A 16,586-nucleotide genomic window follows, 5' to 3' on the forward strand; every position below is an offset into this window, starting at 1 on the left:
CAGTAAAAAAAAAAAAAGAGTTGGACGTATGACGGAGTATTTCGGTGCCAAATACACTCCTTCAGGGTTCGTATAAGTTTCGGAAAGTTTTTTTTTTCTTTTTTTCCCCGAGCATGGCCCTGTATTACGTCATAAAGGGCGGAATTCCTTGTATGAGCACTTCTCCCGGAAGAGCACGCACACATCAACCAGAGCGAGAGCAAGAGCACAGCCATCAACGTGCTTCATTCGGTTACGGAAGTCGTCGGCAGCACTGCACATGACTTGCTCGAGAAGGATTTGTCATTTTGTTTTTAGACCACGAAATCAACAATGTCACCAAAGAAGTGTGTTTTTGATTGTGCGGGAAAGATAACCTTGTTCAGCTTCCCAAAGAACCCAGCGTTAAGAGAACAATGGATGCAGTTTGTTTCTCCGGGGCGGCAACGTTGTGCATCGAGTTGTGCAAGCGTGTTTGCTTGTTCTCGGCATTTCGGTGACGAATGTTTTATAAACAAATTACATAAAATTTAAGTCAATTAAGTTTTTGTTCCTGTTTTATTTATGTCAATAGCTATATTTCCATCACCCTGTTTTAATGCACATTTTGAAGTATCGCATGAGAAACGAGTGATGGAAACGCCAAATTTTGAAAATAAGTTTTTACGCTCGCTTGAGGTGGTTTTTGACTTGTGCGAAAAAGGGTTAATGCGAATAATGAGAATTGGAAAACGCATTTTGCAAATAAATCCCGCATGAGCGTTCAAAAAAGTCATGTGACTTTTGCGTTATGGGACAGCATAACCTGACTAACCAGTGGACCGATTTTGTTACACAGCATCTGAAATGTTGTTATGGTCATTCTGAAGTGCCCGAGCAAAATCTGTCGTCAAAGTATTTCTGTATAACTGCCTCCCAGAACGGTCTACCACGACTGCGTTCCCAAACAGCTGACATTCACCTCCGAAAGCAAGACCGCATTTATTGTGTTTCGTCTGCTCACTCAAAGCGCAAGTAATTTATTATATTTGAGAATTATTATATTCAGTGGCTTCTCTTACTTTTCTTAGTGATATTTAGTGCCAGTTTATCAGGAAGTGACGATTTTGTTCTCTCTGACTCGTTGGATGGAAACAGTGCTTGTTCGCAAATGTTTTATGCGATATTCCAATTTTGCGCATAAGTTAAATTCGCAACTTTGGATGGAAACCCGGCTAATGTCACAGCTTGCAGACGACCGCTACGCACAAGCTTCGCACACTCATGACTCTTTAGCTCCGCCCACGGCACGCCTCCAGGAGCTCGACTGTTTTCAGAGTGAAGCGTAAAGCTGTAACTGTCTTTTATAAATCTGATAAAACTAAAGACACTTCGGAGATTAGTGATCTCCGATAGGAATCTCAAGATTAACATGAGATTGGCAGAAACTGTGTGTTATGTCCCCTTTAAAAGCAACCGACTCAAAATAAACATTCACTCATAAATCGCATCAATTTGACTTGCAAGCAAATTTAACTCCACATAAGTGCTACACGAGCAGAATCTAGCTAACAGATTTAAATTGCATATTCATTATAGATATTTTATTGTTATTATTTTATTGACGATTTTATTATTTTTCACAAGTTTTCAGGCCTGGAAAACAGTTATATTTCCATGTTTTCCATGATCATGGGAACCCTGAAACTGTAAATTTATTGAACCATGTTAAAATAATTTTCTACTGAAATAAATGAATACTGATTATGACAAATATTTAAAATAATGTACACTTACATGATATACAGATTTCTGACTTATTTTATTCATGAAGAGTCAGTCTACATATTGGCTGTCATTGGATGACATGACCAGCCGAATATTAGTAACATCTTATCTCTTACATCTCTGCAATCCTGCTGTTGTCGGATACTTTTGGACCAACAATGCATTCTGCAACCAAAAATATCTGACAATAGTTCTGCAAATACAATATCTATACTATTATTAATATACTATAATTGTATCAAACACTAAATGGGTTAACAAGGTGAGGAGGCAGACTTTGAGACCAAAGAATCATGACCATGAAAAATATGACCATGCACAAGTGTGTGCCTGTCTGAGACGGGTAGGTAAGAAATTAGATCGTAATGTTCACTTCAGGAGAATCTAGACTAGTATATGATGGGTCACATGTTGCTTCAATACCGATCACATCTCCACCTGTCTCCATGACTGCCTAGTGGGAATGCCTCACAGATATTGAGACTGTAACACACCAACATAACCTGAGAGAGGAAGCTAAGAACCTGACATAGTATCTTTAATTATCACCCCACAGGCCAGCAAGCCCTGACAGTAACCTGATACTACCACATATGGCCACTCATGACTTATGTCAAGATTCTTATGTCTTTATGCATAAATCCAACTGTCAATACTGCCCTACAAAGATAAAATACAGTAGCTGCACATTTTATGTTTGAGTTATGACTGAAATTGGGTCACTTAGTTTAAGATCTGCTTATCTCAGATAAATCTGGTTTAAATATGAAGAAAACAATTATAAAAAATGATACCAACTCAAACAAAACTCAATCAAAACTTTGAAGAAGCATTTCTATTTTCTAAACATGCACTAGATTGTTGACTTTGACACTTTTATTTTGCATTGTACATTATTTTTTTTTAGCACATTTTGTACAAACAGTTAAATCAAATCATTTTATGCTTTTGATGGAAGATCCTTTAAAAGTTATCCTAAAAACGTACCTTCTCTTTGGCTACTTTATGCGAGAAAGGACAAGTCTCATCTGTCTGCTTGCATGTGCCTCGGAGAAACCTGGCAACAAAGCAAGTTTAATTTGAAGCTGGCTTACAAAGCGTTAGACATATTGTATAATGTGAGAGTGTGCACAGATACTCAGTACCTGGTGCAGACGGCCACTTTGTCAGGGTCATGGATGTAGGGGCAAGCGTCGCCATGGTTACACTTGCCGAATCGGTTATAGTACATGCAGTACTGCTTGGCCCTCTGTTTCTTCTGTCGGGCCTGTCGTATTATAGCTAAACTCTTCTGCACAGCACGACTGATACGCATAGAAAAAAATTAAATCACAAACCCAGTAAACAAATTGACGGTCATATGTTTTATATTGTTACGCTGTGAAATTAACCATCTATTACGATACTAACCTGGCTACGTAACGTGTGGCTGATGTTCTTCCCTGATTACCAGTCGAAGAAACATATGGATTGTACCACTCTCCTGTAGTATGGAAAGAAAAAGAAAATTATAGATGACCCATTACACATCAAAACATCAAGTATCACACACCATTTTATGGAGGTGTGACTTTGTTCCATGAAACACAAAAGGAGGTTTAGCTGTGCATAACAACATAAACTCTGTAATCTGTTTGCCACACAAAACTCATATTTTTCTAAGTCTGATGGACTTTTTTTATGATGGTTCTGTAATAATTTTATAGTGTTTTTATGGCATTTTTGGTACTTGACAGTCCCTGGTCACTTAATGCTTTCAATGTATGAATGAAAAAGTAGCATTAACATTCCACTAAACATCACTTTTTGTTTTTCATGGAAGAAAGAAATTCTTTGGTTTTGTGTTTGGTTTGGATTGACAATATAAAGCCAAAATAAAGCAATGTATTATATCTTTGTGAATGTAACGTAGATATTATAGCTTGAAGTGAGCTGTAGGTCAGTGCTTGTTTGTTCCTCTTCTATGTTCCTCATCCAAGCTTGTGCACAAGCAAATGTATTTATAACAAGCCAGACTAATAGCATGTAATTAAAGGCCATCACATTCATTGGTAGTGACGGAGGCCAGCAAGTACAAATAAGACAAGATACCATGCTGTTTATTTATACGTCAGGGACTGTCAACTACAGCCAAATGGCAATCTGAGAAATAAGTAGATATAAACACTGTACTTTATGCAGCACTGAGTGATACAGCAATGAGGGCAGAGCACAAGGAATTTAGGATCCAAGTGCATGTGAGAAATGGCTCGCTGTTATGTGGGATGCAATTGTGAAGTTCATGTGAAAATGTGAATGAGAGATTGAGTCTGTATATTAACTGTACCAGACTCGTGTGTGGTGAGACTACAGTTTGTTGGGGAGATCATAAATAGATTAAATGTGTGTGGAACTCCGTCACAGAGCAGGAGCTGATCTTTAATTCCACTTCTGACTAGGGCTTTAGGGTTTAATCTAGGCCATTCACCATCTCTCTCGTTCTCTCTGTGTCTCTCTCTCAACCTGTGGCCAGTGACAGATGAGAGCTTTATTATTTCAGAAGGCGACCTGTAGCCCCCTTCCATTCTCCTGCTGGATGGGTTGATAATCTGGAATGTGTACTTATAGACAACCGATATATACTGACCCTTGAAAGCCTACAAAACCACAATTGTAATAACTCCGGGGCACATATTCATGTAAACAAAAAGAGTGGGTAACACACATTTCAAATCTCATTTTAGTGCTTAGAATATTTGCAAACTGGTCAGGCAATGTATATTCAAACAGGCAACGATCTCTGCAAAATGGCTACCTGGTCTACTGTTAAGTGTGCAGGTGGTTTGAGTGCGAGAGAGCTTATTGGCCGAGACTCTGTATAGCGCTCCGCCTATCCATCTCATGCTTCGCCCGCTCCACTGCCTTTCTGAAGCTGTCCTTTGTCGATTCTGCAGAAGGATTCTGAATAAAAAAATTAAAAAAAATCGCAAATAGACAGACAAATTATAGTAACATTTAAACACCAATTATAATCCACATTTTAATCAATCAATTCATTTTTGCTTACTACAAGAGTTATATCATATATATATATATATATATATAAATATAAATGTTCCCCTCCGGTACACTTATTACATACGCTACCATTCAAAGGCTTATTGCATGAAATATTATAAAAATTTTTGATATCTACACTCTGTTTAAATATAATATACAATATAAGTTATTCCTGTAATGGTAAAGCTGAATTTTCAGCAGCCATTTACTCCCCCCACCCCCAAGTATAAATATCAAAATTACAAAATATAAATATCTCTACTGTCAGTTTTGATCAATTTAATGCATACTTGCTGGATAAAAAAAAAAAAACAACTTCTGAAAGGTAGTGTATAAAATAACTATAACTTTTCAAATAAACTTTATTCCAAAACATCAAGGAAAATGTGACTTCTTAAGATCTGCCTTCTTTAAGAATCTTTGTTTAAATCTATCATGTCACATCACATTTCTGAATGAGGGCGGCAAGGCAGCCATTCTTTTTTCCTCTTACTGTCCCTTCTTCAACACCCCTTTTCAATCTCATCCTCGCCTTCCCAAACATACCCACACTCTCACGCTCTCTCTATCTCTCTCTCTCTTTCTCCTGGCTCCTGTGTCACAGCACTCTGGTAAATTGCTCCTTTAATGGAGGGGACGGGTGTGTGGAAATGGAGAGAATTGAAAAGAGGAGGAAATCATTGAGATAATTGCCAGGGCATGAGGCCAGAGCAGAGAGACTGCCCCCCCAAACATACTCCTTGATGCTTCCTCTCCCTCTTAAGCACACACACACACACACACACACACACACACACACGTGTGCAAAGGACACATCTCTCACAGTCTTATTTATTGTGCAAAATGAACAGAAATACATTTAAATGCTTCAAACCTATTAATGATAATTACTTCTAAAAATAACTGAAGGTGTGTTTTCTTGTGTAATAATTCAATAAGGCATATTCACTGCTACACATGGAGAACACTTCCGTCAATGCTACATGCTTATTATCATACTAAGTATTATAGACCCAATACCATATAGTCTATCCCACCTTTCAAAGTATATATTTAAGACTGATTGTGGGGGAAGTTGTGTGTGAAGGAGTGTATGAGAGTGTGAGAGTAGCTACTCTGTATTAGGAGACATGAACTTTAGTGCAAAACGTTTCGAAAGCCCAACAGCAAATCACCTCCAACATCAATCTACACCCAATACAAGAGCTTCAACTACACAATCTATTGCCTCGGGCCAATATGTCCAACCCCAGCCCACACATATAGCACAGCATCAACATTGAGCCTGAGCACTCCTACACACACAGAAAGTATCACTAGCTTCTATACAAACACACATTGATAACCAAAAGACCCCATGAACCACCATGTAATAGTACTCTTAATAGAAATAAGGTATACATTTAAAGGTATTAAAATAAAAAAATTAAAATTAAAAGGCATTTTATATACAGTATCATTACCCAACGATATAACTGCGAGAGAAAGTATTGAAATATATATTTTCCCTGTGTTTCCTTCCTGCTGTGTGAGCTACTGAAATGAGCCGCACTGTGAAACAGCCAATCAGAGCAGAGCTCAACATTATTATTCATGACCCTTCCAAATAAGGTAATAACAGACCATTTAATTCTAGAGACAAATCCTAGGGTTGTAAATGGACATGTAAAACCGTTTCTGGAGATTTTTTGCCCTTACCTAAGCCACATACCTTCTATGTAGATATCAGAGAACAATTTTAAATATTGTATCAATGCATTCTATGGCACCTTTAAATACATTTTAGAAATAAAATTCTCTAATACTTTTAAATAAATTCCTAAATGTGCATGCATAAACAAACAAATATATAAATCTTCCTTTATTTTTGGTTACAACAACCTCTACTTTCACTTCTGTTTTGCACTTCCACAGAAGTGAGGATTGTGTTATCTTGTAATGCTGCAATATGGCTTGGGAACGTCCTTCAATGTATATATGTCTATGGGATTTTTGCCTGTTTTTTTCTTTGTCCATTTTAGAAATTAGAATAATAATAGCAAACCTCTTCTCAATGAGCTTTCATATTTTCAAAGTTTCATATTTTAAAGGGATAATTCACCTAAATATAAAAGTTCTGTCATCAATTATTAATCCTTGTGTTTCTCTAAAACCCATAAGCCTTTCATTCATCTTTGAAACACAGATGAAGATATGTTTAATGAATCCTGTGATTTCTGCACTAAACTGACAACCCATTCCACCAAATCTTTGTACAGTAATACAGCTAAGCTTCCGTTTATCATACTTGATGACAGACTTTTCATTTTTTGGGGTAAACTAATAATTATCCATTTCACTCGGATGTATGTCACAGAATAAAATAAAAGATCTGTCGATTTTTCAGTTTTACTGTGACTTTAACAAATTCACATAGAAGACCAAAGTGTCGAACAACCTGTAATTCATCTACGTCCTTTTAGCTGTAAGAGCATATGTCATACATGCATCATAACCCACAAAGGTCCACAATGGCTCAGTGACGGCAGCCATGGGAGCCATAATGAGGCGTAATGGGAGAACAGTTGCTGCCCTCATTGGAGCTCAGGCAGGGCACCCAAGAGCCATAATGGAGCCTAATGTAGCCACGACATGGACATGGAACATGTGAGGCAGTTAACCCCAGTCATACTGAGCCCATGTGACAAATGGATAAAATATATGAAGCCTAAACTCGGAAGCAAAGTACATGTAATAGCATGCAAACGTTCCTCCACTGGGCTTTGTCTACGAGGAAGTGAGGGGAAAGATGTAAACACAAGATGCATTGTGACCTCATGGGTCTCTCGTTTTAACTCTGGAAAAGATGGAAATAAAAGTAAGACAGGAAGCAAAGAGGAGAGCTCCATCATCCTTAGAGCTCTCAGCCAGTCGTCCTTGACCCTTAAACGGCGATACCTTATCTTCAGCCAACCGGCACTCTTTAAATCACAGGTCACCACAATATACATGCTTTTAGTTGCTGTTCTGGTATCAGTTATGTTTGTGTTTCCTGTTGCCGCAGTAACTCAGGCTGGAAGGTGAAAGAGCTGATCCAATATCAGAGGCAGAGGGAAGCAGCAGTGCTAATACATGGGGTCTGGAGGGACATATCACGTCGTCCCATGTATCACTTGAATGGCAGTAGGGAATTATTTTTATGGGACACACGATGGGCTGTAATTGCACTGTTAGAGTAGGATGTGATTTAGCATTTAGGGGCTCTGACCCTGAGGCTATGATATAAAAAGGTCTTTGTGCTCTTTCCGAGGGTCTGCTGGGGGATATGAGAGAGGAGAAGTTTTTACTGAAATCATTCGGATGAAACTTTGAGGACAGGTGCACTGTAAAAACAAAAAAAAAACAAAAAAAATAAAGAATCACCCCCTTTAAAATAATCACATTTTGTTGCTTTGCAGCCTGAAATGAAGACAGTTTTTGTTTCATCCAGCTGTATTTACTCAGTGCAACTTATAACATCCAAGTGAAGGTTATAACATCGACATGTCAGAAAAAATAAAATAAAATAAAATAAAGAATCACTGAGTTGGAAAAAGGACCACCCCCTTGTGTCAGTATTTTGTTGAACCACCTTTTGCTTTAATTACAGTCTCATTTAACCACTGTGTGGTCAGTTTTGCTGTGTGCTTTGGGTCATTGTCTTGTTGGAAGGTAAACCTTCTTCCCATTGACAACTTTCTGGCAAATGGCAGCAGATTTTCCTCAATAATTTGACGGTATTTTGCCTCATCCATTTTTCCTTCTATCCTGACCAGTGCTCCAGTCCCTGCTGCAGAGAAACAACCTCATAACAGTATATTACCACCTCTGTGCTTTACTGGAGAATGCTGTTATTTGGATGGTGAGCTGAACTGGATTTCCGCCAGACATATCGTTTGGCGTTTAGGCCAAATAATTCAATTTTAGTCTCATCTGCCTCCAAATCTTCAAGGTGCGTTTTGGCAAATCTCAGTCGTGACTGCATGCGGCCTTTCTTGAGGAGTGGCTTTTTTTCTTGCAACCCTCCCATACAAGCCAATCTTTTGACAGTGCCTAGCCAACCGTAGTTGATTGTTTGCTTCAGTTGCACTACCAAGGACTGCAATGCTCCAGGAAAGCTCTTTACATGCTGAGCGAATCAAGCTGATCACAGTTGAAAGTCAAATAGCTGTGTGTCATTGAGAAGGTGATTAGCTACACCTGATTGAGATTTTTAGGGGGCTGATCCTTTTTCCAACTCAGTGATTCTGTTTTTTTATTTTTTTATTTTCTGACATGTTGGTGTTATACCTTTCACTTGGATGAAAAACTGTGTCCGTCTTCATTTCAGGCTGCAAAGCAACAAAATGTGTCTTTTCTATACCCACTGTATATATATATATACAGATGTACAAATTGCCCTAAAAATTGGTAAAAAAGCCATTTGCTGAACAAATCTGTATTTGCCTTGAATAATTTCATGTCTGAAATGAAGGGAACAATTTTTATAGGACAATTTTTAAGACAATGGCTGAGAACCTAAAAATCAGAATGTATCAAAGTGCATTGAATTTAAGATTTTGAAAAAAAAAAAATTCTTATTTATTTTTTTGTTTGTTTTTTTAAATATTGTGCTTACATCAAGGATGCATGAAAAGCAAAGCTGAATATGCTGATGATGACCCATACCTCGAGGGGCCGGAGCGAATCTGTGTTTTTGTCCCTTTAATTCATTCTGTCTAAATAAACACTTTTACAGCAAACATCTCTGAGGCATCATGATTTTTATCACTCCCACTAGACACAAATCTCTTTTTTGCTAGTATGTGGCATATTTAGGGGGCACGGTAAGCAACCATCAGCAAGGATGAGTGCGGGAGACTTACACCTGTGTCAAGAAAAAAACACATCAGTGCTGGTGCATGTGATGGTTGGGGAAGAATGCATATCCTGGCCAAAAATTAGTAAGAGTTAACACCTCTTAATTGTAAAAAAAAAAACAACAACAACATTCTACTCAGAAAAGTTAGCAACAGTCACCAGTCACTTTCGATCATACAAACTATTCTGCATTCTCACATGAGCATGTGCATGCATGCATGTCTTGTTGTGTTTTGACTGCAGGATGAGCGCAGATGAAGGAGAGAGCGAATCAGCACTCCGGCAGGGTGATTAACGATGTGACTTTTGTTTTGGTGACGGGGAGGAATTCACAGGCCGCACGGGCATTCACAATAGTGCTTGTCTTGTCTATTTGGCTGCAGAGGAAGCATTAGTAAGCTCATCCTTAAGAATAGACAAAAAGAGTTACCCTTGAAATGAGCTAGCTGGTTTCACTTAACCAATTTGCCTTGTGTAAATGAGTTTTTGCTTGTAGCAAAGTAGATAATGAAGGATACTTAAGTGATAACCGTATTAAAGACTTGAGAGGGAAAACATCTCAAATGTTTGAAAAAAATCAACTGCTCAAGGACAGACAAGTGGGGAAAGATGAAAAATGAAAGGGGAGAGGACTGAGAGACAGATGACATGAGGTCAATTAGACAGTTGTCATCAGGGTGGGAAATTAACACTTGCCACCAGCCAAATGTGGCTATTTTTTGCAATGGCAGGTATTTTTGCTTATTATACCAGACACGTGGCATGTTTCAGATTGGCCTATGACAATAAATGCTCTTGCTTAGTAACAGTGACACACAGTAGTAACACATTTGATTGCATCTTGAAATACATGAAATGTACAGTTAATGTGAGGCAAATCTGTTTGGATCTTGAGTGCAGTCTGCAGGTAATGCACACTTTGAAAACTGTCTGAAAGCAACAAATGAACAAACAAAAACCCTCTGCTCTCGCTTTTGTACTACACTAGCTTAAACTTAGCATAGCGGTACAGATGTTGTTGTCTCTGTGGTCAAAAGTCTGTGGTCAGTAAGATTTTTTTAAAAGAAATGATTACTTCTGTTAAAAAATTCTGCATTAAATTGAAGAAAAAAAAAGACACACACACACACACACACACACACACACACACACAAAAAAAAGCTTTTTCCCTCCCTTATTTTTTATTTTAAACAAATGTGGTTCTTTTGAACTTTCTATTCATTAAAGAATCCTGAAAAAAGTGTATCACGGTTTTCATAAAAATATTAATCAGCACAATCAATTGCAACACTGATAGTAATAATTAATAAACAATAAATGTTTCTTGAGTACCAAATTAGCATATTACAATGATTTATTAATAATTATTCTGGAAAGTGATCCTAAGAACTAACATTGAAGACTGGAGTAATGGCTGCTGAAAATTCAACTTTGCCATCACAGGAATAAATAATTTTACAATTTATTAAAATAGAAAACTGTTACTTTAAATTTTAATATTTCACAATATATATGTTTTTATTGTATTGTTTTTATCAAATAAATGCAGCCTTGGTGAGCATGAGATATTTAGTTCAAATACACACACAGACACAAAGAAAACCAACCCCAAACTTTTGAATGGTAGTGTATAATTATATATAATTTATATATACAGTATAGAAAATAATTAGCCCCCCCCCCCTTAAAATAATCACATTTTGTTGCTTTGCAGCCTGAAATGAAGATTGTTTTATCCAGCTGTATTTACTCAGTGCAACTTATAACATCCAAGTGAAAGATATAACACCAACATGTCAGACAAAGAAAAAAAAACATCACTGAGTTGGAAAAAGGAGCACCCCCCTCCTAAAAAGGTTTAGCTAATCACCTTCTCAATGGCACACAAAGCTATTTGACTTTCAACTGTGATCAGCTGTGGTCATTTTGATTAGCTCAGCATGAAAAGAGCTTTCATGGAGCAGTTCAGTCCTTGGTAGTGCAACAAATAAACAATCAACTATGGGTGGCAAGGCACTGTCAAAAGATCTCCGGGATAAAGTCAGGAGATGGATACAAAAAAAATTCAAAGGCTTTATCAATGCCTAGAAATCTATTATTAAGAAGTGGAAGGTATTTGGTACAACACAGACTTGGATACATCTGGCGGAAATCCAATACAGCTCACCATAAAAATAACAGCATTCCTCCAGTAAAGCCTGGATCAGGACGTCCCTCCAAACTGGATGAAAGAGCCAGGAGGAAACTGGACAGAGAGGCGACTAGAAGATTTGGAGGCAGATGAGACTAAAATTGAATTATTTGGCCAAAACACCAAACGATATATCTGGCGGAAATCCAATACAGCTCACCATAAAAATAACAGCATTCCTCCAGTAAAGCATGGAGGTGGTAATATACTGTTATGAGGGTGTTTCTCTGCAGCAGGGACTGGAGCACTTGTCAGGATAGAAGGAAAAATGGATGGGGCAAAATACCGTCAAATTCTTGAGGAAAATCTGCTGCCCTCTGCCAGAAAGTTGTCAATGGGAAGAAGGTTTACCTTCCAACATGACAATGACCCAAAACACAGCAAAAGAGAAAAAGGTGAGTGTCCTTGCATGGCCTAGTCAGAGCCCAGACTTAAACTCCATTGAAAATCTGTGGAATGACTTGAAGACTGCAGTCCACAAACGGTCCCCATCAAATATAACTGAACTTGAGCAGTTCTGCAAAGAGTGGGCAAATATTGCAAAGTCTAGATGTGCAAAGTTAGTAGAGACATATCCCAACAGACTAAAGGCTGTAATTAAAGCAAAAGGTGATTCAACAAAATACTGACACAAGGGGGTGATACTTTTTCCAACTCAGTAATTCAGTTTTTTATTTTTTTTGACATGTTGGTGTAATTTCTTTCACTTGGATGTTATAAGTTGCACTGAGTAAATACAGCTTGATAAAACAAAAACTGTGTCTGTCTTCAATCCAGGCTGCAAAGCAACAAAATGTGACTATTTTAAAGGAGGTGATTCTTTTCTATACCCACTGTATATATGCATGTTATCATCTCAACACTGTATTACCAGTCAAACATTTCTGGGTGTTAATACCTGAACTCTTAAAGGGTTAGTTCACCCAAAAATGAAAATGATGTCATTAATTACTCACCCTCATGTCGTTTCAAAATGTTCCCAAGTCCAGAAACGTAGCAAGGAGATCTGTAAAATAATCCATGTGACATCAGTGGTTCATCGGCAAATATACGAAGCTACGAGAATACTTTTTGTGTGCAAAAGAAAAAAAAAACGACTTTATTCAACAATTTGTCTCCTCCGCGTCACCCTGGTGCCATTTTGGAGAATATCCGCTGGACGTAAACAGCATATGCTGTTCTGTGTCAGCTGCGTCACTCCAAAATAGCACCAAGGTGTTGCAGAGGAGACGAATTGTTGAATAAAGTCGTTATTTTTTTTTCTTTTGCACACAAAAAGTATTCTCGTAGCAAGCGGCAGACGCATGTGCACTTAGAATAAACATATTAGACGATATAATTCGCTGGTGTGGACGCTAATATCGTTATCTTTATAGTTATAATTCTTGGTGTGAACGGGGTTTTACGCTCTATTGCTCTACCTTGTCCTTTAGCACTCTCAATTCACCTCTCTTATTCCTCCTGTTCTCCCTCGTGCTCCCCTCCCTTCTCTCCCAGAATGGGTGGATGAGATGAATGGAGAGATGGTGAAGAAGAGAAGAGGAGAGGGGAGCAGTGCTGCAGCATATCCTGTGCTGATCAATACCAGAGCACTAAACCTGATGAGGGCCACGCGGGCCACTCCACCCACACGGAGAGAGTGCATGACCGCACATGTGAGAGTGAGTCGACTAGAGATATATAAATAAAAGATTAATAAATGGTGAAGATTAATATTGTTTTTTTTTTCTTTCTCAGACATGAACAGTGGTATTATACAGTAGGAAAAAGCAGGTATTATACCACAATAAATGTATGAATGTTAGGGTCACAGAATTAATTGGAAAACTAATCAACATTATGATTACGACTGTTTGATTAAAAGTCTCATTGCTCACATTTAAAAACCGATATATTGCTGTATAAACAAATAATAGCAACAAATTAATAGCAACCAATTAATTAAGTTTAATTAATCAAGTATTAAGTATTTGAATGTACATTTATTAATTTCAATAATATAATATGAATTAATGTTGATTTAGCTAATATTATATGAATCATTATTAATACAAACAATATTAATACTAATAAAATAATTAATATTTGTAATTACAATATCAAGAGATATAATTATCACAGTCATTTAATTTTAATGTACATTTTAATCATTAGTTTAAATACTATAATATGAATTAATAATATTCAAGTAACACTGGAGTAATGCTGAAAATCAAAGGAATAAATTATATTAAAAAAATGTAAAACTGTTATTTTGAATAGTAATAATATTCAATTTGTTCCCCTTTTTCTTTTTTTCTCAAATGAATGCAGCCTGGGTGAAGATTTCTTTCAAAAACAACAATAAATTAATTCAGCATAATTAACCAAGTTTTTATTAGGTATTTTAATGTACATTTATTTTACAATTAATTTAAATAATATAGTATAAATTAATTATACTGATGTTGATAATATTATAAGATTCATTAATAATATCAAAAATATTAATATAATAACACAATTAATATTTATTATTAGAAGAAATATCAATATCAGAATCATTTTATTAATTTAAATGAGTGGTGTCAAAATTAGCATGTTAACGCAGGCGATTAATTTTTTTCAGTTTAACGCGTTAAAAATATTTAACGCAATTAACGCAGGGGCAGGGCTAGGGTTGGCCACCCCATTCACAACTGCTGCCCTTGACAAGTAGTGCATTTATTCAGTCGCAGAACGACTGAGAATGGGAGACTTTTCAGACGCACGCTCCACTTCACTTCAGCGCCAGGCGCGAGTCAAACGAGTGCGGAAACGGTACTGTGCTCTTCAATTGCACGCACAAAGGCGCTGTGATGTCTATTAATCAAAGGAAAAGAAAAGAAAAAAAAAAAAAGAGAGGAAAAAATAACTTTTATAGCTTTAAGTATTCATCTATATTTAATTTAGAATTTAGTGTTTGATGACTTAAATTTCAATTTCTGTATATTTCTGCTGAAGGGCACAGGTAATTTTCTGGTGGCTGCCAGGGATTTACGAGGGTCTTTCCTCCCCCACCCAGTCCCCTCGAACACTCAATCACCAGACACAGCCGCACTGCTGACTACACACTCCCACCGTTCTCCAGCTCGCTGTGCCGGACGCCGGGTCACTGCACGGAAGGGTGAGGGGCTAAAGAGCCTGTCTGCTCATGTGTGAGACGAAGAGGGGCTCCACGCTTCTCCTGCTTGTGCTCTTGGGTGGTGGACTGTGATCGGCCATCTGTGTGTGTTTGCTAACTAACTAATACAGAGAGACTCTTGGTGTTTTTTTAAAGCATGTTGTGCGGCCATTCTTTAGCTCTCAACTGGTACAGTGACAATATCACATGTTCGATTCCCAGGAATTGCATGTACTGGTAAAAAGCACATCTTGAATGCACCACAAGTCGCTTCAGATAAAAGCGTAAATGTAATGTCTGCCAAATGTGTAAATATAATAAGAATGTGGCAGATGTCCATACTCTAAAATACTCTAAAAATAAGCATCACCAACAAATGAATGAATGAAAGCGAGATGGATCATTAAAAATCTTCCCTTATCTTCTCTACCCCCACGCTATTTCTCTCTCTCTCTTTCTCATTTCCCTCTCGCTTGTAATATTTCACAGTGCATCACAGAGGTTCAAATTGAAAATCCCTTGATGAATCAATATTTATTGCAGGCAGCTAAATGAATGGCGGTAAGTCACCACAGCTCAAAGGCAGTCTGAAGCCAAGCACGCGTCACACAAAATCTGCATTACACAAATGAAGCCCCACAAACACACACTCGCTTATCCATTAAAAACCAAAGAGCACTGCCCTAGCAAATCTAAATTACATGAATGAAGTATCACTGACCTGCACACAAAGTTGCAAAAATCACTAACATTTTAGATTACTATGTCTATGTTGCATAATATTAAACATTTTAGTTGGTGACAAATAATAGTTTAGATTTTAGTGTAAAATCTGGATGTGTGTTAAAAGTGTAAGTGCTGTAATTGGTCCAGAATTTCTGATCAGTGTGTTATCACTATTTTAATCACCTTTTAGAGAGAGAATACACAAACATTTGAAAATTAATGAAATAAAATGAACTGCAAATAGTCCTGCAGAGTGAAAAATGAATGTCCAAAAGTACAAATGTTCAAATGTAGACTACTTTTGGAAATTAATTGAATAGAGGGCATAAAAGTCTGCTTTCATGATAATTATTAAAGTAAATAAGCATATATACCCATCTATCCATCCATCCATACACACACAGAGATATATATGTGTTCCTGTGGCTCAGTGGTAGAGCATTGCGTTAGCAGCGCAAAAGGTTGTGGGTTCAATTCCCAGGGAACACACATACTGGTAAAAAATGTATAACCTAAATGCACCGTAAGTCGCTTTGGATGAAAGCGTCTGCTAAATGCATAAATTATTAGTTATTAAATTATATATATATATATATATATATATATCTGACCTGTAGACCTGTTAATCATCTATTTCAAGAGCAGCTGTTACATGTCTGTCGCCCAAAATGTTCTCAACTGCCATGTGATGACTACATACACCAGTAGTTTTAGTAAATCGGACACAGTTAAAAGAAAGGCTCAATAACTGTTGCACAGATATAATACACTACGCATCAATTTTTCTTCCCTTTGTGCTTTGCAGTTTTTAAACACGAAGCGCTTACAATGTGCGCATCCGGTGTGCAGAATGATGCGCTTGAA

At 37.3% G+C, this 16,586-nt stretch overlaps 1 protein-coding gene across 1 annotated transcript in view; it reads right to left on the reverse strand.

The window, feature by feature from the left end:
* LOC107717141 (zinc finger CCCH domain-containing protein 3-like) overlaps positions 1–16,586 on the reverse strand; it is a 69,744-nt gene that overhangs the window by 13,389 nt on the left and 39,769 nt on the right. The window contains exons 5-8 of the mRNA XM_016523806.1: positions 4,541–4,686; positions 3,157–3,229; positions 2,892–3,050; positions 2,734–2,803 (exon numbers count right to left, since the gene is read on the reverse strand). Of these exons, the coding sequence (XP_016379292.1) occupies positions 2,734–2,803; positions 2,892–3,050; positions 3,157–3,229; positions 4,541–4,686 (448 nt within the window). The remainder of the gene's footprint in view (positions 1–2,733; positions 2,804–2,891; positions 3,051–3,156; positions 3,230–4,540; positions 4,687–16,586) is intronic.

The sequence above is a fragment of the Sinocyclocheilus rhinocerous genome, unplaced genomic scaffold (assembly GCF_001515625.1).
Source record: "Sinocyclocheilus rhinocerous isolate Xijiao unplaced genomic scaffold, SAMN03320098_v1.1 scaffold690, whole genome shotgun sequence".
Lineage (NCBI taxonomy): Eukaryota > Metazoa > Chordata > Actinopteri > Cypriniformes > Cyprinidae > Sinocyclocheilus > Sinocyclocheilus rhinocerous.